At 37.6% G+C, this 24,718-nt stretch overlaps 1 protein-coding gene across 4 annotated transcripts in view; it reads left to right on the forward strand.

The window, feature by feature from the left end:
* The first annotated feature begins 599 nt into the window (after positions 1-599).
* CHD1 (chromodomain helicase DNA binding protein 1) overlaps positions 600-24,718 on the forward strand; it is a 74,288-nt gene continuing 50,169 nt past the window's right edge. For 3 of the 4 annotated variants that reach the window (XR_006817696.1, XM_045999454.1, XM_045999456.1), the window contains exons 1-2: positions 600-734; positions 2,799-2,994. Coding sequence is in view for 3 of the 4 variants with exons in the window: in XM_045999454.1 (XP_045855410.1) it covers positions 2,942-2,994 (53 nt within the window). In the remaining variant the exon portion in view is untranslated. Of the gene's footprint in view, positions 735-1,307; positions 1,644-2,798; positions 2,995-24,718 lie in introns of those variants that run through there. The other variant, XM_045999455.1, reaches the window with a different exon arrangement.

Raw genomic sequence — 24,718 nt, forward strand, 5'->3', positions numbered from 1 at the left:
AATTCAATTCCCGGCCTCTACGAGAGGGCGCCCGAGCAAGGATCAGTAACCCACGGTCGTGGCCAGAGTCCGGCGGCCTCCGCGCGGCCAGCGTGCGCGCTCCCACTCATGCGCGTGCGCGCACTCACTCTTGGCCCGCCTCAGCACCAATAGCTTTCCTTCTATACCCCACGACTCCACAACGTAGCCCCTCCCACCGCCCGCGCGCCAGCCGGAGGTGTTCGGCGTGCGCGCGCCCGTTCGCCCGCCGGCCCGCCTCGCGCCCAGTGGGGAAGGGGAGTGAGCAGAGGAGCTTACGTCGCGCGGGAGGCGGAGGCGACGGCGACCTCGGTGGTGGCGGCGGAGGCGGCTACGACGGAGACGGTTGCGCTCGCTCTCTCGGCGTCATGGCGGCTGCCGGGAGCCGATAAGCGGCGGGAGCGGGAGCGCGCGCGTGGCCGCGGCGACGACGACGGCTCGTTACTTCTCGCTTTTGCTGTCTTCGCCGTTGGTGCTTCAATAATGAATTGATTGTTGGATCCGCTCCGCAGGGGATCGCGCGTTGGTGCCGCGGCCCGGGGCTTCCCCTTCCCCTCCGCGTCCTTCCCCTTCCCCCTCCTTCTCACGGACTCCTGCTTACCCCGAGACGCCCGCAGCCCGAGGACTCACTAGCGGCAGAGACCGCGGGCCCGGGCGCGGGGGAGGCCGCCGATCGAGTCGGCTCCCTCCGCCCCGCGTAGCCTGCACGCCCGCCGGTAAGAAAGGGGGCGGCGGGCGGGTCAGGATGTGGCGGGGAGGACCGGAGCCGGCCAGGCGGAGGGCGGGGGCGGCGCGGTTCCCGGGCGGCGGCCCAGAGGCCGAGCGCCGGGCGAAGGCCGGGGCGGCTCTGTGAGGGCCGGCTGTGGCTGACGGGCTCAGAGCACAGGGGGCGTGTGAGTGGCGAGCGCAGGCCGGCGCCAAAGAGCGCATCCTCGCGCCGGACGGTCGGGCAGCCGGGCAGTCGAGCCTGGGCCTCCTTGGCTTGGGGCTGGCCGGGCCGCGAGGGGGAGAGCGGCGAGGGGAGAACGGCGAGCACTTGCCGGGTGCTTTCGTCCCGCCGCAACCCGGACTCCCAGCACGTGGGGAGCGGCGGGGAGGGGGAGGGGGCGGCGGCCCGGGCGAGCCCGGGAGGGCGCGGGGCGGGTCTGCGGGAAGTTTGAGGCGGGAAGAGAGACCCCGGGACCGGGATGAAGGCCCGAAGAGGGACAGGGTTGGAGGGGGGTGGTGTGCATCTGGTTGGGAGGCTGATTGGAGCGAAGCTGCAAAGTACGGATGAGGGAGGAGAAAGGTTTCCAGCCTCCTTTTCGAGTACCGCTTTGAAAACTTAGCAGGAGCGAAGCAACTGTTAAAAGACGGGCGCAGAGAAGGAAGATTCAAAGAGGTTTAGCGTCTTCGGGAAGAGTCATTGTTAAGACGCGTGGAAAGGCAGGAGAGAGCTGCTTGCGCCTGGAGCTTCAGAACTTAAGGTTGTGAGAAGGGTCTCAGAAAGAGGACTTAGTCGGAGAAGGAAGATGAGGGGGAAAAGGAAGTTTCACTGTACGGAGAAAGCCATTTTGAGGGGCGAAAGGAGTGAAAAGGAAAGAACGAAAGGAGTTGTGAACTTTCTCGTTGAAGAGAGACTTTGGGTAAGAGGCAGTTTGTTAGAGTACCTAGATTTTTAGAACATAATTGTTTAATAATAAAGCTCTTTGACTAGTTGGGATTAGTATTTAACGTTAAGAATAAATGTTGCGTGGAATAGTTACTTTTTGGATGACCGTTTCTTGCAGACTGTAGTCTCTGGAGAAATGAAATCCCGATCAAGATGCGGAGTTTACTATAATGGGGTTGGCAACAGCGTATTTCCCCCCCTCTTTTTTGTGGAGTGGAAATAATCGTAGGAGTAAATTCTCTTTGCTGAGGTCGGCGGACAGCTCTGCTCTCAGGCGCCTGTCTCGGTACTTTCTGGCTGGGGAAGGATCTGACGTCTCCTTCCCCCGCTTCTTCCTCTCCCTCCCCTGCCAGAGATCTCCTTTGTTTATTCGTGGATGGCTTGTAGGTGACTCTCCAGTGTTGGACTGAAATCGGGAAAGGTGGAAATGCTGTGTCTTGGCTCATGATTTCTACCCCAAACCCATTTCTTAATTAATCCTAGTGTATATTCTATTACCTTTTTTTTTTTTTTTTAAATGGAACCGCTGCAAGTCCAGACTGGTTAACTACTATTTAAATTTTATCTCTCCATTCTTGGTTTACCTGTGAAAGGAACACATTTGTTTTGACCTATACGTTTTCCCCTGAAATGCTATGACACACTTATATTCTGTTCTCATGTGAGCATTTTGAAAACTTTCCCCCACTCAGGTATATGAAGTTCTGGGTAACAGGAATTAGTGCTTGATTAAAGGTAATTTTTTCCCCCTTCATTTGTTCGACCAAGTATCTAATAAGACTTCATTTTCTGTTCTTGGGGTATGTATATGTTACATACTACCACTTTGTTTTAGTTATCTGTTTATAATGTTTATGTATGTGTATTGATACACAGTTGCAGTCACTCTAGAAGTTTTATCGCTCCACATATATTTTAATTTCTTCTGTCAAAAATAAACAGTGGTACTAAATTCTGGTAAGTAGTCAGGAAGGTATTTAATAGAAGCCTAAGTATTTTGAGTGAAAGGCCCCTACTCCTCCCTTACCATTTCTAATTGTCCTGGGTAGATTTGTGTAAGTTCTAGATAGACTTACTCATCTTTTCCTCTATAGGTAATTTTCTTACTTTCTCAATATATTTTCTTTAGGTGAATCAAAAAGGGCCCAGGAAGCCTATGAATGTTGGAGAAAATTCATCTGTGAATTTTTGATGTTTAAGGAGGTCATATTTGTATTCATCTTTTAAACTGGGAAGATTTATATTTTACTTTAAAACTTCTTGGTATTTACAATGAATGGACACAGTGATGAAGAAAGTGTTAGAAACAGTAGTGGAGAATCAAGGTAAGCACTTTATTACAAGTATTTATTATGTAGAGAATGTAAAACTTGCATGACTCTTTAGTTTTTCTAGTAGGTGGCAGAGTTTCCAGATTAGATTCTTCCTCTGAGTTATCCAAACAGCAAAAAAAATTTTCTGATACATGAAGTTTTGTTGATAATACAGGTTTTATTTTTTCTATTGGGATATACAAAGATGAATTTAAATATGGAAAGTTTAGGTGACTTAAATCTCTTTGGAAGTTTATATTGTTTGGGTCAGTTATTGAAACTAGCCCAAGTAAAAAGAGACCCTTAAATAGCTTTGACTGTTGGTTCACTCTCCAAATAAAGGCAATAAGAAGTTCTTTACTCACCTTTTTTCTGGCGTTTTGTCATTTATACCTTTCTTGTACAGTGTAGTAGCTACTAGCCACATGTGGCTATTTAAATTTGAACTATTTAAAATTACAGAATATTCAAAATGCAGTTACTCAGTCATACTGGACGCATTTCAAATGCTGGAAGCCACATGTGATTAATGGCTACCATGATCTGTAGCACAATTAGAAAACATTTCTATCACTGCAAAAGTTCTTTTGGCCAGTGCTGATTGGGACATTTGTTAGAATATTGCTGCAGCCCTTTTTTCCCTCTGAGTTCCTTTTTAAATTTCAGTTTTAATTATGTATGAATGAGTTACTTGAACCATGTCTTTGCAAAGAGATATAGTTAATGGGAATAAGCCATATTAAGCTATTTTAATGTGTAAGAAACCTCTTCAAATACAAAGACTCTTTAAATTCTTCTGTAGCCTCCAAATTTTGAGTTACCTGCACATTGATGGAGTCCATGTAGTTATATACACTTATCAGTAGAGATCAGGTGTGAACATCAGAGTCAGACCCCTGATCACTTTTTCCCAGTTCTACTTTTTACTAGCTGTATAAATTGGGGCAAATTACTTTACCTCTGAGGTTTTGTCTTTTTCACTTATAGAATATGAATTATAGTATTATTTATCTTAAAGTTCAGAATAGTGAAGTGTTATGTGGAAGGGGCTTAAAATAGTTCTGATATAATGAGCACTCAGTATTTGCTTACTATGATTAGCATCATGTTTTAGGTACCATAGAACACTACACAACTGGAACTTTAATTATGGTGGTAGAGAAATGTGATGGACAAGAAACAGGAAAGTTTTGGTAGTTGGGAGGGTTGCAGAAATAATATTGGATAGAAAAGAAAGCAGTGTTATTCGTATTTGACTTGAAATTTGGTATTTTCTGGTCATGCTAAGTGTACTTTAGTTTATCAGCTTTCACAGGCAGACTGTTTGTGTAACAAGAACATCATAGAGAGAAAGGAGCAATTATGGAAAGCAGCATTGTTTAGTTGAACAGGTATTGGTCTAAACATTACAAAACCTGAGCTGACATTGCATTAATTAGTTCTCTGAATGATCTCAACTTTAAAAAAGAATTGAACTACATGATTTTGAAGTTTCATCTGACTACTTAATTTACAAAGTATCATAAGGTTTTAGACAACAAGAGTTGAAGAATCAACAGTGTTCAGAGGCTAAATTGGAAGAGTTTTGAATCTCATGTTTGATTCAGATCTCTACAGGTAAATTGACTATAGTAAGTGATTGTACACATTCTTTTATTTGTTAGTGAACAATGAAATGGTTAATAGGTAGAAATTTCTAGAGGAAACACAGGAACTAAACAACTCACAAACTAGGAAATAAGACTCTTGAAAATAAATCCTCTAGTTGAGTATTCAGAGAGGGCATGTGCTGTTACATTCTGAACCCTTACTTGTTCTAATAATGTTTTATGTATTTTGCTGCCATATCTAAAGGGGAGTAGTAAGATAGATTTGGTAGTATAAGTGAAAAAAGTTAAACCCTGTGAAATCCAATTTACTTAAAGGAATCTTTTGCAACGCATACTTATTTAAAATAACTGCAAATCATATTCCCTAATTATTCTGAGTTACTGTTTCTAGTATACAGGTTTTACATGCTTCTCAGAAGTGTGGTTGTCAAGTTATCTTGTTCTTGCAACTGCCTTGGTGTTTATCAGGAGGGAGACCTGCTTCTCATCTGCTTTCATTTTCTTCCTTACCGCTGTTATGCCGTCCTTTTTCTTTGCTCCACTGTCATTGTTAACAACCCTCAACCACCATTCTCCCCAGCCACCTCCTGCCCTCAAAAAACAAACACTTCTAGTAACTATGAATATTATTATAGAGTGAAGAGAGGAGAAATATGCTCTGCTTTTAAAATTGATACATATTGTAGTTTTCAAAGTAAAACTTGATTTTTATTGGGTAGAATTTTTAAATGGATTTTTGCTTTAGATTTTCTTTCTTCCTTTGTGGAAATTCCATTATGAAATGAAGTAAAATTAAGCAAGAAGTCATTTGACATTTTTAGTTGTCATAATTAGCTTTCTACTAAAAAATGGTTTTTGATTGTTTCCATGTGGAAAGCTGTCTGAAAGGAGGAAGAATACACAGGAAAATGTCTCTTTAGCTATGCTATAACTGACAATTTTGAAACTTATTTACAAAGAAATGTGGGTCAGGATGCACCTGCACATCAGTTTAAACTCAGTGCAAAGTTTATTATATAACTGAAGTTAAGCTTTCTAAAGATGATTTTGGAAGATTTCAAAGTACTGATTCTTGGCTATGTAGATTTGAGAAAAAACAAACAAACAAAAAAATCAAGTTTTCCAAATCCTGATTAGACTTCTTTTATTTTAAAGTTCTCTTGAATGATTTAATCCTGGAATAAATTTGTGGATGAAGACCAGAAATACATAGTCACATTTTGCTACTCAGAACAATTTCTCTCCTTGCCTGCAGATTAATTTTTAATAATCTAAAATTTATATGTAAATATATAGTCACATTTTGCTACTCAGAACAGTTTCTCTCTTTGTCTGCAGATTAATTTTTAATAATCTAAAATGTACAAGTAAATTTGATAATTTATTTGAATCACTTTAATTAGCATCTACATATGATGCTCTTGAAAAATTTTTACAGAGTGAGGGAGACTGTTAGTGATGTGCTACAATGGTCTTAACCATTGTTATGGTGAATCTGTGGCTGGCAGTTGAGCTTTATTAACCAGATTCTTTGAATTCTTTTGTTTCATTATAGCTTTTCATAGCATTAACAATGCTTGATTTACTATTTATGTATGTTTTAAATATATATGTGTGTAAATTTTATATTTATTTTGAAGAACTCTGTCACACAAATTTCCTTGGCTTATAGAAAATGATTTTGTTAATGTTTTATAGTTCAAAAATCTTTGTATCTGAACTTTTAAAGTGTTTCTTGTAAGCAATGAGTAGGAAATATGATCAGTGGAAATGTTCTAAATGAAAATCTCCTTTTATAGAAATTCAGCTTCTTTAAAAGGCTTTGAGAAGCCCCCGAGTTTAAAGGACCTGTTAAGGGGCACCTGGGTGGCCTCAGTGGGTTAAGCCTCTGCCTTCTGCTCAGGTCATGATCTCCGGGTCCTGGGATGGAGCTCTGCATCCACATCAGACTCTCTGCTCAGCAGGGAGCCTGCTTCTCCCCCTCTCTCTGCCAGCCTATCTGCCTACTTGTGATCTCTCTCTCTGTCATAAATAAATAAAATCTTTTTAAAAAAAAAGGACCTGTTAAATTTAAGAACACCAAGTCAAAGTTAATTTGAACACAGGCCATGTTTCTTTACTATGTATTTATTTGTTAGTGTCTTGTTGAAAACTACCATGGTACACCATTTTTGATGTGTTGCATTTATGTACATTCATACCAGAAAGATTTGTTGTCATCAAAATCAGTTTTTATTCACTAAGTAAACTTGAATGATTTTTAAAGGCTATACCAGTTAAATGGTTATTTTCTGAGCTTACTTTGCAGTTATCTCAGAGTTTTAAAAAAGTCAGTTCATTCTTAAATTTCCAATGTTTGTGCTAAGAAATATTTTAAGAAAAGCAGGAAAACATGGAATCACAAAACCAGAATGGCTAGAAATCATTCAGTTAAGGAAATTGGTTTTTTACATTTTCCCATGATGTCATTATTTGCAGGGAAGTATGGCTCTTTTACACCATTTTCTATTAATCCCTGTTTTTCAGCTCTATGTAATTTTTTCATTTTTTCCTATTAGTTTTTTTCTTTCCTCAAGTATCCTATACATGATCCTAGATGATCTGACATTAAGTACCATTTCTTAACATTTTGAAAATCGAATAAACTGTTAAGCAGAAACTTTAGTAATAGGTTACTCTCTCTCCAAATACAGTTTACTGAATTAGAATTTTCATAGTATTTTCTAGGATTGTTGTTAATCTAGGTTACTGTAAAGTTTTGAGACTTTCAACTGGTAAGGGTAAGAGAATTGTGTATGATTTGATATTCCTTTTATCAAGATTTATCATGATTATGATATTCCTTTTATCTGCATAGGCATGAGATAATGTGGAGGCAAATGTTAATGTGTAATTGTCCCTTTTTTACACTACTAAGGTAGTTGCTTATTTAAGATCATGGTGATGGGTTACATTTGGTATGCTTCTGTTTTTAAAAATAAGATTATTTCTTTGTAGGGAAGAGGTAAAGAATAAATAGAAAAACTATCTTTTTTACAGAAAATTAAAAAAATACATAAATAGAAAAGGTAAAGTTCCAGTTATGGTCCTTGGACCAATAACATTGGCATCAACTGTGAATTTGTTGGAAATGTACAGCCTTGGGCCCCAACCCGTCTCCCCGAATCACAATCTTCATTTTAGCAAGATTTCCAAGTGATTTTTTGTTCATGTTAAATTCCTGTGTGTGTGTGTATGTGTGTGTATGGCTACACACACACACACACACACACACACAGAGGGAACTGTTTGGAGTCATTCATCACCTAGCCACTTACTTTTGTTACTGATGTTGTTATTTTTTTCCATGGGAACCCCCTAAGGATGATATCATGGCCCATGCCAGCAAGAGGTTGAGTATATTTCTTTTCTTTTGAATCGATAATGTGGCATGCAGTGATTTTTGAATTCTTACTCTGACTGAACCAGGCATGGTACATGTAGTGTACAGATTATTACATGAATTTATCATAGTTCATCCTCATACAACTCCTGTGATGTATGCAGTATTATGATTCCTGCTCTCCAGAAGGGGAAACCAGATTTATAGCCATTTTTAAAAATCTTTTTAAAAAAACTACTAACTAAATTCCACACTTTACTTGGATTTCATTGGTTTTTCCATTAATGCCACTTCTGTTCCAGGATTCAATCCAGGCTACCATGTTGCATTTAGCTGTCAACTCTCCGCAATATCCTCTGCTCTGTGAGAGTTTCGGTCTTTTCTTGATTTCCTCAAGTTTTAAAGTGCTGGCCAGGTATCCTATGGAATATCCCCCAGTTGGGATTTATCTGATGTTTTTATTAGGATAAACTGGGGTTATCAGTTTTTGGAAAGAATATCACAGAGATGAAGTGCTCTTCTAGTCACTTACATGGGAAGGGTAGTATCCACATGATATTAACCCTTATCACATAGCCAACATAATATTTGCTGGGTTTCTCCATTTTAAGTTGCTGCTTTTTTTCTTCTCACACTGTATGCTTTGGAAGCAAGTGACTATGTCTAGCCCTCTCTCAAATGGTTGGAGGAAAGGTTGGAATTAAGTTCTATCTCCTGCTGGCACAGAATATCTATATACATTATGTGGAATTCTTCTGTAAAGGAGTCTTTTCTCCTCTGTTTATTCATTCATTTATAGAAGCCTGGACTTACATATGTGAATTTTATGCTTTGGGTTATAATCCAGTAAGTGGTTTATTTTGTTGCTGAAATTGTTCTAGCCTTGCCCATTGGGTGCTATCTTTCAAGTTTGCATCTGTATCCTTTTTACATACTCCTCTATCTTTTTGCCCTAGAATCAGCCGTTTCTCCAGAGAGCCCTGGATCCCTTTTTTTTTTTTTTTAAGTTATGTTTTTTGTTTGTTTTTATTTGACAGAGATTACAAGTAGGCAGAGAGGCAGGCAGAGAGAGAGGCAGAAGCAGGCTCTCTGCGGAGCAGAGAACCTGATGCGGGGCTCGATCCCAGGACCCTGGGACTATGACCTGAGCCGAAGGCAGAGGCTTTAACCCACTGAGCCACCCAGGTGCCCCAGAGCCCTGGATCCTCTTATTGGAGAAAAGGGTATTAGAAACCAAGGCTTGGGTGCTGGGTATTCTTTCTTTTTTTTTTTTTTTTTTTAATATTTTATTTATTTGACAGAGAGAAATCACAACTAGGCAGAGAGACAGGCAGAGAGAGAGGAGGAAGCAGGCTCCCCGCGGAGCAGAGAGCCCAATGTGGGGCTCGATCCCAGGACCCTGGGATCATGACCTGAGCTGAAGGCAGAGGCTTTAACCCACTGAGCCACTCAGGTGCCCCGGTGCTGGGTATTCTTGTTGCTACCCAGGTATCACTGCTTCCTCTCAGTGGAAAAAGCAGGCAAGCTAGATAGTATATGTATATATACTAAACCATGTATATCTACATATCTCTAGTGTTGGTATCTATCAGTATGCATATTAAGGTGGACATGAGTTTGTATTGATGTCTAATTCTGTACTACAGGATTCATCCTAACCTTCCTTTCTTGCTCCCTTATAACTGCAATCTCCTTCAGGGAGAAACTTGACTCTTATCATCCACCATCCCATCATGCACTTCAAGGTCAGATGCAGGTAAAGCAATTTTAGAATTTTTAGGCCACAGTCCCAGAAGAAATAAATTTATCAACTATAATACAGTATTTATGTACAGTATACAGTTTATATTATATTTAGCCTTACAGTTTCTAGTCAAAACACTGTTTTCTAAAGTTACTAATGTTAGTTTCTTCCTCCCACCCTCTTCAGTGTGGTTGTCATAAATTTGTAATAAAATTAGATTCATTTGGTACAGTTTGCATTCCATTCTGTGTTCTTCGGTCACATGGGTTGATCTTTTAAAGTTGTATATATTACATTTATTCTCTGATGTGCAGTTTCATGTGTTTTTGACAAATGCACAGAATCATTTATCCTCTACTCCATTACTGGGCAGAATGGTTTCTTCACTCTTTGACCCAGATCTGCTGAATCAGAATTTTAATTTTAACAAGATTCCGAGGAGATGTATATGCATATTTAATTCATATGCTATATGAATAGGAAAAGCTATTCACCTGGGATCCTTCAGTATCATGCCATCTTAATGAAGAAAGATTGTTATGATTTAGAGGTGATAATGCGGTAGCTAGGTTTTAACACACAATTAGGTAAGTATGTTCAGATTCTTGGAACCATATAGGTAAACAAATGAGGTGAAAGAAAATGGAATTGAGCAAAGTACTAGAGTAATGTAATGGGCTATATGGGAAGTTTTCATGGAACTCTTTAATTTTTGTAATCTTAATGGTAAGAAATGATGTAGTGTGGAAAGAAGCAAGAACAAATAGTATATATTCAGAAGTGGGATGGAGAGGAATGTTTTTACAGAGTCATAGTCCCCCAGTAAAGAATTGTAAGTTCCCTAATAATGTGTTGGACATGCTGGCTTTGCAGTTCTCCAGTCTGATGTTTATTCATTGTTATGCTGCAGTTATTGAATGGTTTAGTCCCAAGCTAAGGAAGGAGAAAAAGAGAAGGATAGCTGAACAAATGTAACATGTGTTGAGAGAATAATACCCATGTAAACGGGTTGTCAGAACCACTGGTTTTAAAGAGGTACTCCAGAAATTTATTGTACCAGAATCAAGTTCTTACATATGAAGACTGAAAAAATTGCTGTTTATAGTTAAAGGTATCTTATCTGTCACTGTGATATGAGGTGACTGCTTAGTCAAAAGTAACTTTAAACGTTAAAATGCATTTCAGAGTTCTTTGGTGTGGATAGATTGAGATCTAAGTTGTCATTGAGAATAAAGTACAAAGATGGTAAGTTCTGGCTAAACAGTACTGGCTTCTGGCATCCAGTGTCTACAGTACCTATCTCTCAGAGATGAGACATAAGGCACAAAAATAGTGAGAAGCTCTTTTCTAATGAAAACCATTCATGTTAGTTATTTCACATCTCTCATTGCTGCTTTCAGAAGTACAGTTCTCTGTCTTCGTATGCTTAAATTAGATGATTAAGCATCAGCTTTGTGGTAGATTGCATGAGATGTTAAAATTGGAGATTCTCCTGTGAAGTTTACAGTGAAGAAAGAAACCAGATTTAAATATTTGCAATATCAAGTGGTTATAGTTAATACAAAGAGGTAATAGTGTGCAGCAGTTCAAAGGTGGGAGTCAGAGAAGTTTGATCATAAGGCAAATGGTTAGTTTATTATTTTTTAAGGATTTTATTTATTTGAGAGACCATGAGAGAGAGAGCGTGAGAGGGTAGAGGTCAGTGGGAGAAGCAGACTCGCCAGTGAGCAGGACACCCGATGTGGGGACTTGATCCTGAAACTCCTGGGTCATGACTTGAGCCGAAGGCGGTTGCTTAACCAACTGAGCCACCATGTGCCCACAAGTGGTTAGTTTCTCTATCAAGCCCAGTGTTAGAATGAAGTTTGGTTTTTTTAAAAAGATGTGTTAAACTGTGGTGATCTTAGATTTTCTGCATGTTTAAAGTTCTGATAATGTGGCTTTTATGATGGTGAGGCATTTTGACAGGCTTAGGGAAAAAGCAGAGTAATTTTTATACTCAGGAAAATGATGTTAGATGGCAGTAAATACTGTGCTGAAGAGCTATTATGTGAAGGAATGGGGCCATTGGACAAGAGTAGAGTTAGTCTGAATATCCTGAAAGGAGACTATTCTTTTTGTGCTTGAAGTAGATTATAGTATGATTATTGCCATTTGATGCAGCTACTACAGTATTCCCGTTTCTAATTGAGTAAATCTTGAATTAATAAAAGGAGGAAGTTTGATCTGAAAGGAAATTTTATAAGAAAAGAATTACAGTTGTATATGAGTATGAAAAATGTAAATAATCTCTTTATTCCAGTTTTACCCTATATTTTATACCAAAGGATTGAACTAGTGTTCAATAGCTTATCTCAGTCATATTATACTACATTGGTGATTTCACTTTTTTTCTTAATTGAACAGCTTACAGTAAATGGAGGTAGTTGTTATGTGCAGCACACTCCTGTGTATCTGCAGACTGATGAAATACCAAATTACAAATAACTTTGTTAGAAAGTAATGCATATAGTCCTGAGAACTTAGTTGTTTTGCTATAGTATTCATTGACATAATAAAAAGCATATCATAATTCCAAAAATCTTTTTTAAAACGAATTACTCAAATGGATGATCTCTTTAAAAATGAACTTTTATTTTTTTTAATTTTTTTTTTTTTTAAAGATTTTACTTATGTATTTGACCAAGAGAGATCACAAATAGGCAGAGAGGCAGGCAGAGAGAGAGAGAGAGAGGAGGAAGCAGGCTCCCTGCCCAGCAGAGAGCCCAGTGCAGGACTTGATCCCAGGACCCTGAGATCATGACCTGAGTCGAAGGCAGAGGCTTAACCCACTGAGCCACCCAGGTGCCCTAAAAATGAACTTTTAAATGAAGACATTTATTTTGTTATTAGTGTTGACTTAAAAGTTGTGGATGGTAATTTTAAGCATATGCGTAAATAGTGACAGTAGTAAAATGAGCTCTCGTGTATACATCATATAGCTTCACATTTTATCTCATGGCCAATCTAGATTAATCTCAAAATCCTCCCACCTGCTCAATTATTTTGAAGATTATTTTGAAATACAATTTTTTTAAGGTTTTAATTTATTTACCTATGAGAGAGCAAGTGAGCACAAGGTGGGGAGCGGCAGGCAGAGCAGACAGAGGGAGAAGCAGGCTCCCTGCTGAGCAAGGAGCCAGATATGGACTCCATCCCAGGATCCTGGGATCATGACCTGGGTTGAAGGCAGACGCTTAACTGACTGAGCTACTCAAGTGTCCTTGAAATACAGTTTCTATAATTTCTACGATTTCTACGTACGTTAGACTTCTGCATGATAGGTAATACTAATGGGGAAAACAAATGTTACATTTAAGTTTCATCTACTTGTTATAATTACAAATTATAGAATTGAGGAACACCTGGGTGGCTCAGACTTTTTAAACGTCTGACTCTCGATGTCAGCTCAAGGTCATGATCTCAGGGTTGTGACATGGAGCCCAGTGTCCGGCTCCTCTCTGGGCCCAGAACCTGCTTAGGATTCTCTCTCTTCTTCTGCCCCTCCCCCCATTTCTCTCTCTCTCTCCTTCTCTCCTTTTCTCTCCTCCCCATAAAAAAAAAAACAAAAACAACAACAAAATTACAGAATTAGATTTGTATTGTTATTAATATTATAATAAATTTTATTTTATGAAACTAACATTTAGTGATTTGCAAATGTATATATAGTAGCCTTTATTTCTCATCTGATTCTCTGAATGTTTAGTAGAGAAATTTTGAGTTTGCTGTCTAACTCATATACAACATGACTAAACCCAGTCATTTTTTAAATTAGTCATGCTAAATGTGACCCTTTCTAGCATCCAATTCTAGCAGTTTTATTCTCATTTATTCAGTTGGAGGCTTTAAGGTGATAGAAGCATACTGTACTTTGAGTTTATAGTAGCATTTTGAGTTGGATTGGTAATGTAGAATGCTAAAAGGAACCGTTGGGTTCCTTAGCCATAGCAGCAGCATTAGTTGGTTTTCAGAACCATACAATAGATAGATATATTCCAGGTTTTCTCAAGCCTTTGGTATTTATTTGATGGCTTATAATAAAATAAGGTGGATACAGATTTTAAAATAAAGGTGGTATGGTCTCAGTTACCATCTAGCTGAACTCTTCATTTTTTAAATGACTACTCTAGGATAATACATTTTAAATAGTAGGTCGTAGTATATTAAAGGATTAGGATCCATTCTTACTGAAAGAGAATAGTGCAAATTAGAATAGAAAATATAGTGTACCTTATTTAGAGTACTAGTTCATCAAACTTTTATGCCTATGTGTGCATGCACGTGCATGTGTATACTGTATCATGATATGAAATGTATTATGTAAGTCATAGTCCAAGAAGATTGAAAGCCATTGCCTTTGGACACTAACACTTTTTTTTTTTAGTTTTAAGTATTTTCTCAATACATACAAATTTCCATATTTTTTTCTCTAGTCCTGTTGAAGTGAATAATGGTCTATAAAAACAACTAAAATGAAGTCCCTGACTTAATGAATTTCAGGATATAGTTAGAAGAAAGATACATGAGGCACATGGATGGCTCACTTGGTTAAGCGTCTGCCTGTGGCTTAGGTCATGATCCCCGCATCTTGGGATTGAGCCCTGCTTGGCTGGCTCCCTGCTCCTTGTGCTCTCTTTTTCTCTGTCAAATAAATAAATAAAATCCTTTTTTAAAAAAGAGATACATATATACAAATAATTATAATATTGTGAAGGCGTTACTAAAAACATATGAGCAAAATATTGTGAATATGTGGGTTGGAACAGTGATGTGCCTGGAGAAACTGGAGAAGATTACATAAAGAATACGATAATTTTGAGTAATGTTAAAGCCAAAAGTTTTCTTTCTTGCTTCAGAGAGGAATCATTCTCTAGAGTGAAAAGCAGGGGGAATACTACCAATACTGAGCTCTAAATCACTCCTTCCACAAGCCTTGCCCCTGATTCCGTTTCCCTCATCTCTAGTACTTTAATGAGGAATCAGTCCATCTTTATATCTTAATTTTCACAAGTTTTACTTTTTCCCATGGTATTTTTGTCTCTACTAGAAATTCTTACTCAGTATTTGTTTGTCGAAGAGATGAACCAATGAGTTCACATTATCTGTGTACAGAACTTCTTCTTTCAAAAAATGTTTATTACATTAACATTATTATAGTGTATCAGAGAACCAGTTAAGGTGTTCTTTATGCCATAAATTTACACTATTTTCTTTCAGTAAGAACTGATCCTCAAAACACAGGGGCTCAAAATAGTTACTTCTTTTTCATTCTCAGATAAATGAGCTTTACCTCTTGAGGTTTTTAAGGTACTGTGGTTCGTGGGACAGCTTTGCTATTTCTAATCTTAATACATGGCTTCTCTTGCTCTATGAACTGCCATTTTCAGCCAGCAGGAAGAAAATGGGGAGGGAGCAGTAGGATTTAAGGCAAGTCACTTTGTTAAGGCTGTGATGTAAAAATCCCATATCACTTGTAGCCATATCCCTTTAGTTGGGTGGAACCTGTTTACATGGCCACATCTAGGTGAAAGCTGGGCATATACCAGTGAAAACTGCAGGACAATTATGTACTACTAAAGGTTAGACAAAATGGATACTGGGTGAGTGAGGGGGAGCAAGTAGACAATATAAACATATGGCACAAATAGAAAGAAATGTTATTTCAAAATAAATCACTCCTGTCATGCTAAGAAATCAGTGGCTTTCATTTTTCTTAATTTTCTTTCATTTCTTTATATGTATTCATCATTTGTACACTTTTGTTATCATAGTATTGGTATTTAGTTTTGTCATTTACTCTTCTCTGAGCCTCAGTTGTTTATTATATGAAAATGAAAGGATTAAATTAGAACCCAGGATCTGGCACATAGCACCAAGTAGTAATTATGATGTGTTTCCTTTTTTTATTAAGCAATTTGTATTGAAAATTTTAGTATATCTGTAGGTTTAACTCACAGGCATTTTATGTATCTTACATTGACAGTACGACATTCTGAAGAACAGCTAAAGTAGCCCTTGGAGTAATAATTGTGATCTTGAACTCAGGAAAAAGAACTTTTTTCCCCCCTAGTAGTTGTCAGTGTTGAGTTCCTACAATATGTCAGACTGTATGCTTTACATCTCTTTTAATCTTCACAGTAATCCTTAAGTATGTTTACTATTCCCATGTGACAGAAACTTGAGGCTTGTCTAATGGGTGTACATATATAAATATAATTACAATGAGAAGAAGGAGCTAGAAAGTTAGGAAGAAAAAAGTTGAACTTCAGAGCACTCATCAGGTTAGCTCTGAATTTTCCCTGTAAGTGTCTTTCAAAAATTCTTTCAGAATTCCCCCAAAGAAGTCCTTTTGAATGGGTTTGACTCTTAAACAGTAATTAGGGGAGGGAACAAGGCATGAAGTAAGAATTTAGTGCAATATATTTATTCCTTAAAATAGTTAATACATTTCTTTGTTTATGTATTACTGTGTGTGTCAGGTATACAACTTTCTATTAATACTTCTTTGGAAAATCAGTTTACCTTTTTTCAGTGTATCCTATAGCTTTCCTGCCCTACCTCCTCAGAGTCTACTCCATCTAAATACTACGACCAGTTTAAAAAACTTTGAAAATGATAAAGTAGGGAAATGGCATATACTAGGAAGAAAATCTTTACCTAGGGACAAAAGAAGGAAATAAAAGAATACATTATTTAATGGAATTAAAATGAGAAATCATTGAGGTAAGCCTTTGATACAGGCAGTCTGACATATATGTTTGAATACACAGCCTTTTTTTTTTTTTTTTTTCCTTCCTTCCCTGCTATTGTTTTGAGAGGTTCTTTTTATTGCTCCTTGGTACTTCTGCACCCATCCAATAACTCTTTCTTTATCCACCCCCCCCCCCCCCAAGTCCTATACCACTTTCTTGGCTTTTTCAGTCTATTCCTGTTCCTTTATCAGGGCCAGTTTCTTCTTTTGCTTATCTGATGATAAGGAAAGCAGCTGCTCATTGTTACCATTTTCTTAGAAGATCATTCACATTTTATTCTTTATTCCTTTATGTGCCATTGCAGACATAATTTCCAATTTCTGTGATTAAAAAAAAGCAAAAAAATACTTGAACTTTTTTTTCTTGTAATATAGAAGAATCTTTGTTTATTCACTTGAGAATATGTTCTTCTCATCTACCCATTATAGGCCTTGGTATTTTCTTTAAAGGATTGATTTGAGTGGAGAGTAAAGCGCAGAACAAGGAGGTGGTGTTGTTATTCTGTCATATGTGAGGCTGAGCTAACAGACTCTCCTAAAGTAAAGTATATCCTACCCACAAACACATGAAAATCCTGAATAAAATTGGGAAAATGGGCAAAAAGTAAGTGCAGTGCTGAACTTCAGAGAAAACTTTCATGTGCCAGGAACAAAAGGGACCTTGAAGTCAGCAGTAAGGAGCAGTAAGCTCTGAGCAAACATGGCAGTACAGGGAAAATGTAAAAAAGATGGAAATATACATGGTCTCTGAATAGGAGGCTGAGGTTGGAGTTGAAATTAAGTATTTGATTAGGGAATTAAGTCTCTAAAATTGGGACCCTGGAAGGCTTGCCTCCTCTGGAAAGAATCTAGAAAAACTTCTATGTGTACCTTCAAGGACACTTTTTATTATTGTTGTAAAGATAAATTAGAATATGGTTATGAAGATATTTTGAAATCCATGAAGAGCAATTACATTCTGTCTAGAGTAAAATGTGAGAAAGGGCCATAAGGGCCAGGCAGATAACGTAAATGAATGAAGGTGTCTGGGTATAAGATACTTATTTGGGGGAGGTGACTAGTGAAGATCATATAGAGATTTGATGATTATAGGCATCATTCTAAGGAACCAGTGCTACTTGGATATAGACAATTGTGAGCATGTGGGCAATGGACCTAGTTTTAGTGTTCTAGATATTCTGATTCTTCAAAATTTTTTTCTCCATAACAATTTTAAATTACATAACTTAAGAAAGAAAAAAACCCAAAGAAGAAGAATAAAAGCAGAGAAACCAGGAGGAAAGAACAAGAAAATTATAAAAGATATAGGCTTATGATGTTTTTGAATAAAAAGCAGAGAGGTAGTAGTACTGTTTATCGATTCACATGTTTTTAGAGTCTGTCAAAGAGTTCTAGAGAGTAGAGATAGATTTAAGTAGTAACGCTTCTATGATACAACTGGCTTATATTAAGCATTGTACTAAGTGCCAGACATCCTGTCTAGGTATATTATGTAATCAGTGAAGATCTAGAAAAACTTGATTGGAGAAGTGAAGGATGAATAGAGAAGGAGTACTAGTGAAGACTGCAGAAGAGTTGCAAAAATAGTACCAAGAAATTCTTTGTATATCTTTTGCCCAGATTCATTACTTTTTAATTTTTTGCCTTTATACATACATAATCTGAATAATTGATACATATGTAATACATATTTATTTTTACTGAATTTTTAAGAGCATGTTGCAAAAATTATGCCCCTTTAGGCACTGATACTTCAGTATATATTTTCTAAGAACAAAGGTACCCCTTTACAGAAACCATGTATAGTTACTAAATTCAGAAAAGTTTACATTGATGTAATACTTTAATCTTTTTTTTTTTTTAAGATTTTATTTATTTATTTGATGGACAGAAATCACAAGTAGGCAGAGAAGCAGGCAGAGAGATCGGAGAAGCAGGCTCCCTGCCAAGCAGAGAGCCCGATACGGGGCTTGATCCCAGGACCCTGAGATCATGACCTGAGCTGAAGGCAGAGGCTTTAACCCACTGAGCCACCCAGGCACCCCATAATACTTTAATCTTTAGTCATTATTCCGTTATGGTCAGTCGTCCTTATCATTTTTCAGTACAGGTCCAGTCTAAGATCACACATTGCATTTGGCTGTCACGTCTCTTTAATCTGTAACACTTCTCTTTGTTTTTCATGACATTAGCATTTTAAAGATGATAGGTTAGTTATTTTACAGAATGTATTTCTCAATTTGTGCTTGTCTTATGTTCACTTATGATTAGATCTAAGTTATGCATCGCCTACTATATGCATCCCTGGCTGGAGTACTGTGTAAGTGATGATACATCTCTCTCAAAAGTATATCTAGAGGCTCATGTTTTCTGCCTGTCCCTATTGATGATGTTAGTTTTGATCATCAGGACAAGGTGGTACCTGGTTTTTCAACTAGTTTCAAATTTATCTGTTATACTAAAAAGCAATTTCTGAGAAGTTAACTTGGGACTACAAATATCTACTCATCAGATTCTTTCCTTAGATATAGCTTGTATTGATGATTCTTGCCTAAACCTATTTTTTAATAATGATTGCAAAATGTTAATTTTCTACACTGCTCTCCTGGTCACATTAATCAGTTGGCATTCAGAGCCCTATCAGAACCCTCCCCTGTCTTTCTGCCTACCTACCTACCTACCTACCTACTTATCATCAGAACGGACTCAAGAATTCCTGTTTTATGTACTGGAGAATAACTTTTTTTTTTTTTTTTTTTTTTTTTTTTTTTTTTTCCTCCCTTTTTATTAATTTTTTCAGCGTAACAGTATTCATTCTTTTTGCACAACACCCAGTGCTCCATGCAAAACGTGCCCTCCCCATCACCCACCACCTGTTCCCCCAACCTCCCACCCCTGACCCTTCAAAACCCTCAGGTTGTTTTTCAGAGTCCATAGTCTCTTATGGTTCGCCTCCCCTCCCCAATGTCCATAGCCCGCTCCCCCTCTCCCAATCCCACCTCCCCCCAGCAACCCCCAGTTTGTTTTGTGAGATTAAGAGTCATTTAAAACAAACTGGAGAATAACTTTTTAATGATCTCTTTTGAACTCAGGTCAGTTTATCCAATGAAAGCTTCTTCAGGGTGGTTCCTATGTCCTGTTTTGTTTTTTTCCTATTCTTTTAACATGTCCCCATTTTTTCTTTTCCTTCCTTTCCAAGTATTTTGCTTTTTGGCATAGGAAGATAGTTTAGATTCATCTTTTATTTTCCTGTCCCAAGTATCTGCTATTTTTTTTCTTTTTTAAGATTTTATTTATTTCAGAGGGAGTAAGAGAGCATGAACATTGGGGAGGAGCAGAGGAAGAGGGAGAAGCATGCTCTCTACTAAGCAGGGAACCTGATGTGGAGCCATCCTAGGACTCTGGGATCATTCCCAAAGCCAAAGGCAGACACCTAACTGACTGAGCCACCCAGGCACCCCTAGAATCTGCCATTTTTGAAAGGTTTCTCAGTTCATATGAGTGTAGAATAGTACTTACCTATCAGGATCTGGGTGCTATGTGATTACAATTTAACACTTCAAAGTGGATGTTTTATATTGGTTGATAAATAGCAAATCAAAAGATATGCTGTCATAAATACAAAAAGAAATACGCAAAGGGCCATCTTTTTGTATCAGTGTGATATCACAGGAATTGAAGCAAAGCATGTTCATCATTGAGGGTCAAATTGGAATGGTGATGATTCTACGAAAGGGAGTATGTGCAGTTGTATAAAGGAAGGGGGAACATATCTACTGCTGTGGAATGATCTCTAGAATACAATATATATGTATATAATGTATCATTTATTTAATAGTGTTAATATGTTAATGATTACTTATGAAAGAGGGGATAGAAACATACATTTCTTAATCATAATTTGCTTACATTGGAAAAAGGGAAAATAAATTTAAAAATTTAAAAAAGAACCTTAGGGGAGAGAGGACATAGTATAGAGGAGACAAGGATGGATAGTAGATTTTAACTAACTTCTGTAAACTCAAGTTGGACCCAAGTAAATAATAAAGCAATATTAAATCGAGATGAATAAAAAAGTAGTCTCTAAAATGAAAGAAAAAAAAAAAGCAAATGACTGTAGGTAAGCCAAATTGATGACTATATAGAAATAAACTATTTCAGGTGACTTTAAAACAATAATTTGATTCTAGGAGTGTGTATCCTGAAAGACAAAAAGAATTGTAAAGAAATTTTGATATTTAGTAATCATGTTGTTAATATCAGTATTATTTTGGAACTATTATATATATTCTAAGATAGACAGTAATTTTGTTAATGCTATTTGGAACCAAAAAACTCAACCCAAGTGATACTATAAATATAAAACTAAAGAAATAAAAACCCTGCAAATTAAAATTGGAAATGCTAGTATAAATTCTTAATGCATTGTCTCCTAAAGTATTTATTCTAGGTCATTCCATTAAAAACAAAACTTTTTAAAGATTTTGTTTGTTAGAGAGCATACAGCAGGGGGAGCAGCAGGCAGAGGGAGATGCAGGCTCCCTGCTGAGGGAGGAGCCCTTTGGGAGTCTGCATCCCAGGACCCTGGGATCAAGATCTGAGCTGAGGGCAGATGCTTAGCTGACTGAGCCACCCAGGAGCCCCTGAAAACAAAATTAAAATCAGGGGCACCTGAGTGGCTCAGTGGGTTAAAGCCTCTGCCTTTGGCTCAGGTCATGATCCCAGGGTCCTGGGATCGAGCCCCACATAAGGCGCTCTGTTCAGTGGGGGGCCTGCTTCCTCCTCTCTCTCTCTGCCTGCCTTTCCACCTACTTGTGATCTCTCTCTCTCTCTGTCAAATAAATACATAAAATCTTAAAAAAAAAAAAATTAAAATCAGTGACCAATCCCTAGTTATAGGCTCACTTAGTACTCAGATTGAAATTTAAGTTCTAATCTAAACAGAATTATATTCTGAATTATGCAAGATGAGCCCGGTTCTTCTTGTCAGACCAGAAAGTGAGGAAGCTATCAAAAAGTACTTGAGTTCTTGTCAGAAGAACTTCAGAACTAATAAAGGGTTTCCTGTTGGCTAAAGATGGGACAATTTGGACATCAACAATGATACAGTGGATTAAAATTCATCAGATAATTCAAATCCATGAGTTAATGAGACAGATAAATTATTGGTTGACTTTGAAAGGATGCTAACAATTTAACTTTCAAAACTGACAAGGAAGAGAAATGAAAATAGCTTTCATGTATGAACTGTACCTTAAGGTTAACAATTACGGAAGTTTCTCATTATAGAAATATTCCACCTATTAATGAAATTATATAATGGGTAAATAAAGATAGATCACCATTTTACTGCCTCTAAATAAATAGGTGATAAAGCAATCATGACCAATGGCTGCTAAAAACGTTAGATACAGAGCTTATAGGAAACTGTGTAATGAATAGATAAGGCTGAGAATGCCACAGCTGAAAACTTAACCTCACTCAAAAAGGACAATCAAACTTAAGTTTCTTTTGATAGAAGTCCATAACAACTCAAAAATTATTCTTGCTAAGAAAAGCTGAATTTGAATCCGAGTCTCTTGATCTAAGAGTTTACAAGAACTATAAGGGCCAGAAAAATATGTTAATACCACAGGGTTACAGTTTGCAAAATCTGAAAAAGCAAGAAAAACTACCTGATTTCTTCCACAAAATAAATTGCAAGAGAAAACAAAGAGGAAGAGGGAACTGTCAAATTAATGAAGGAAACTTAAAGCGTCAGAGAAAAAGAAATACCGTATGATTTCACTGATATGTGGAATTTTTTTTTTTTTAAAGATTTTATTTATTTATTTGAAAGACAGAAATCACAAGTAGGCGGAAAGGCAGGCAGAGAGAGAGGAGGAAGCAGGCTCCCTGCTGAGCAGAGAGCCTGATGCGGGGCTTGATCCCAGGACCTTGGGATCATGACCCAAGCCGAAGGCAGAGGCTTTAACCCACTGAGCCACCCAGGCGCCCCTGATACGTGGAATTTAAGAAAATGAATGAGCAAAGGAAAAAAGGCAAACCAAGAAACAGATTTTTTTTTTTTTAAAGATTTTATTTATTTATTTGACAGAGATCACAAGTAGGCAGAGAGGCAGGCAGAGAGAGAGGAGGAAGCAGTCTCCCTGCAGAGCAGAGAGCCCGATGTGGGGCTCTATCCCAGGACCCTGGGATCATGACCTGAGCTGAGGGCAGAGGCTTTAACCCACTGAGCCACCCAGGCACCCCCAAGAAACAGATTTTTAACCAGAGAACAAACTGATGGTTACCAGAAGTGGGGTGGATTGGCCGGGGTGGGGGGGGATTGGTTAACTAGGTGATGGGGTTTAGGAGTGCCCTTGTGGTGAGTACCAGGTGACATTTGGAAGTATTGAATCACTATACTGTATACCTGAAACTAACATTACACTGTATGATAAGTAACTGGAATTTAAATAAAAACTTAAAAAAATGAAAGAGACGTAAGAAAATATGATTCAAGTGCAATTTGTGAATCTCACTTGGATTCCTACTCAGTCAGTTGAAGAAATAAAATCGTGACTAAGGTAAACTGAACTAGATATTTAATATTTAATTTCATATTGAAATTCAGCAGTAAGTGGTATTTTAAAGATACAGTAATAGTATTGTGGATATTTTAAAATAGTGTTGGTTAAACTTTTTATTTGTATTACCTAAATATTTATGGATAAAATTTTAAAATGCCTGAGATTGTATGTGTTTGGGAAACTGGATTATTTGAAACAAGATTGGTGTATTGGTAATTGTGAAGCTGGTTTTTAGATATATGGTAGTTCATTACATTGCTCTCTTGTTTGTATTTGAAGTTGAATATAAAAACAAGCCTGCAAAGAGACTTTAATTTGAATTGCTATTTTATTATTTAAGTGTTGTATTCCTATTTAATTTACCCTCAGAAAACAATTTTATCATAGTGCCTATAAATTAATGGTGGGTTTTGTTTTGTAAATTGAGAAAGGTGAGGAATACAGTGTTTCTTTTAATCCACCTCTTAATTGTAATGTGGTAGCGGGATTTAATATAATAAGGATAACGCTTAAGTAAACTCTTATGTGACTTATGTATAGATTATTGATATTGGTTGTTACCTAAATAAATAAAACATTAGTTGGAGCTCAGCAATATTTCTTGTAGACCAATTATATTTGTGAATTATACAAGCATTTGAACCCATATATTATCTTTGATCTGTTTGTTTATATGTACATCCAACCACCCATCAAAGATATTGAGCTCTTCATTTGGTGTTCAGTATACAAAGGACAAGTAAAATCCCAACACTCTTGAAACATAGTAGAATATGAAGGATAGGATACCAAAAACACCAAAGAAAACAGTACTGCAGCGTTCATTACAGAGTGTATGCACAGCCAAGATTGTGGTATGTACATAACATTTTGGAAGTATTGAGGAAGGATACCTAATTTAGGGTTGAATTGAGAATAATGGCATCAGGAAAAATGTTAGAGAAATGCCTCTGAGATGAGGCTCAAGTAGGAATTCTATAGTGAGGGAAAAAAAAAAAAGAGAAGTACTTGAGCAAAAGCAGGAAGTGGAAAGAGAAACTGGCTCTCAGAATTACAAGTAGTTTGCCATTGCTAGAACTAAGGATTTAAGTGGGAAACTAACTGGAAATGGGTTGGCAAAGACAAATTCCTGAAGGCCCTCATAGGTGTTTGCATTTTGTTATAGAAACACTGAAGACAAAAAAGAAAGTTAGGCCACGCCCAGATTTTTATTCTGGAAAGAGCATTTACAGGAGTGGCCTGAAACAATTACTTTAATAGGGAGGGGTTTTTCAACAATTTTAGCTCAAAATTTTTTGTCTGAATATAGATTTTTTTTTCTAAGCTGGTGTCTGTTTTTCCTAAAATTTTAGGATTTTCTTTTTTTTTTTTTAAAGTTATGTAAAACATTTACGTGTTTTGAATCTGAGGACTCCCATCTCAAACCTTGTCCCGCTATTCTTCCTCTGTCCCTCCCTCTGTAGATAACCCTTTTTTTTTTTTTTTTTTTTAAGATTTTATTTTTTGGTTGAGGGAGAGCACAAACAGGGGAAGCAGCAGAGGGAGAGAGAGAAGCAGGCTTCCCACCAAGCAGGGAGCCTGATGCGGGGCTTGATCCCAAGACCCCAGGATCGTGATCTGAGCTGAAGGCAGTTG

This window comes from Meles meles, chromosome 3 (genome assembly GCF_922984935.1).
Source record: "Meles meles chromosome 3, mMelMel3.1 paternal haplotype, whole genome shotgun sequence".
NCBI lineage: Eukaryota > Metazoa > Chordata > Mammalia > Carnivora > Mustelidae > Meles > Meles meles.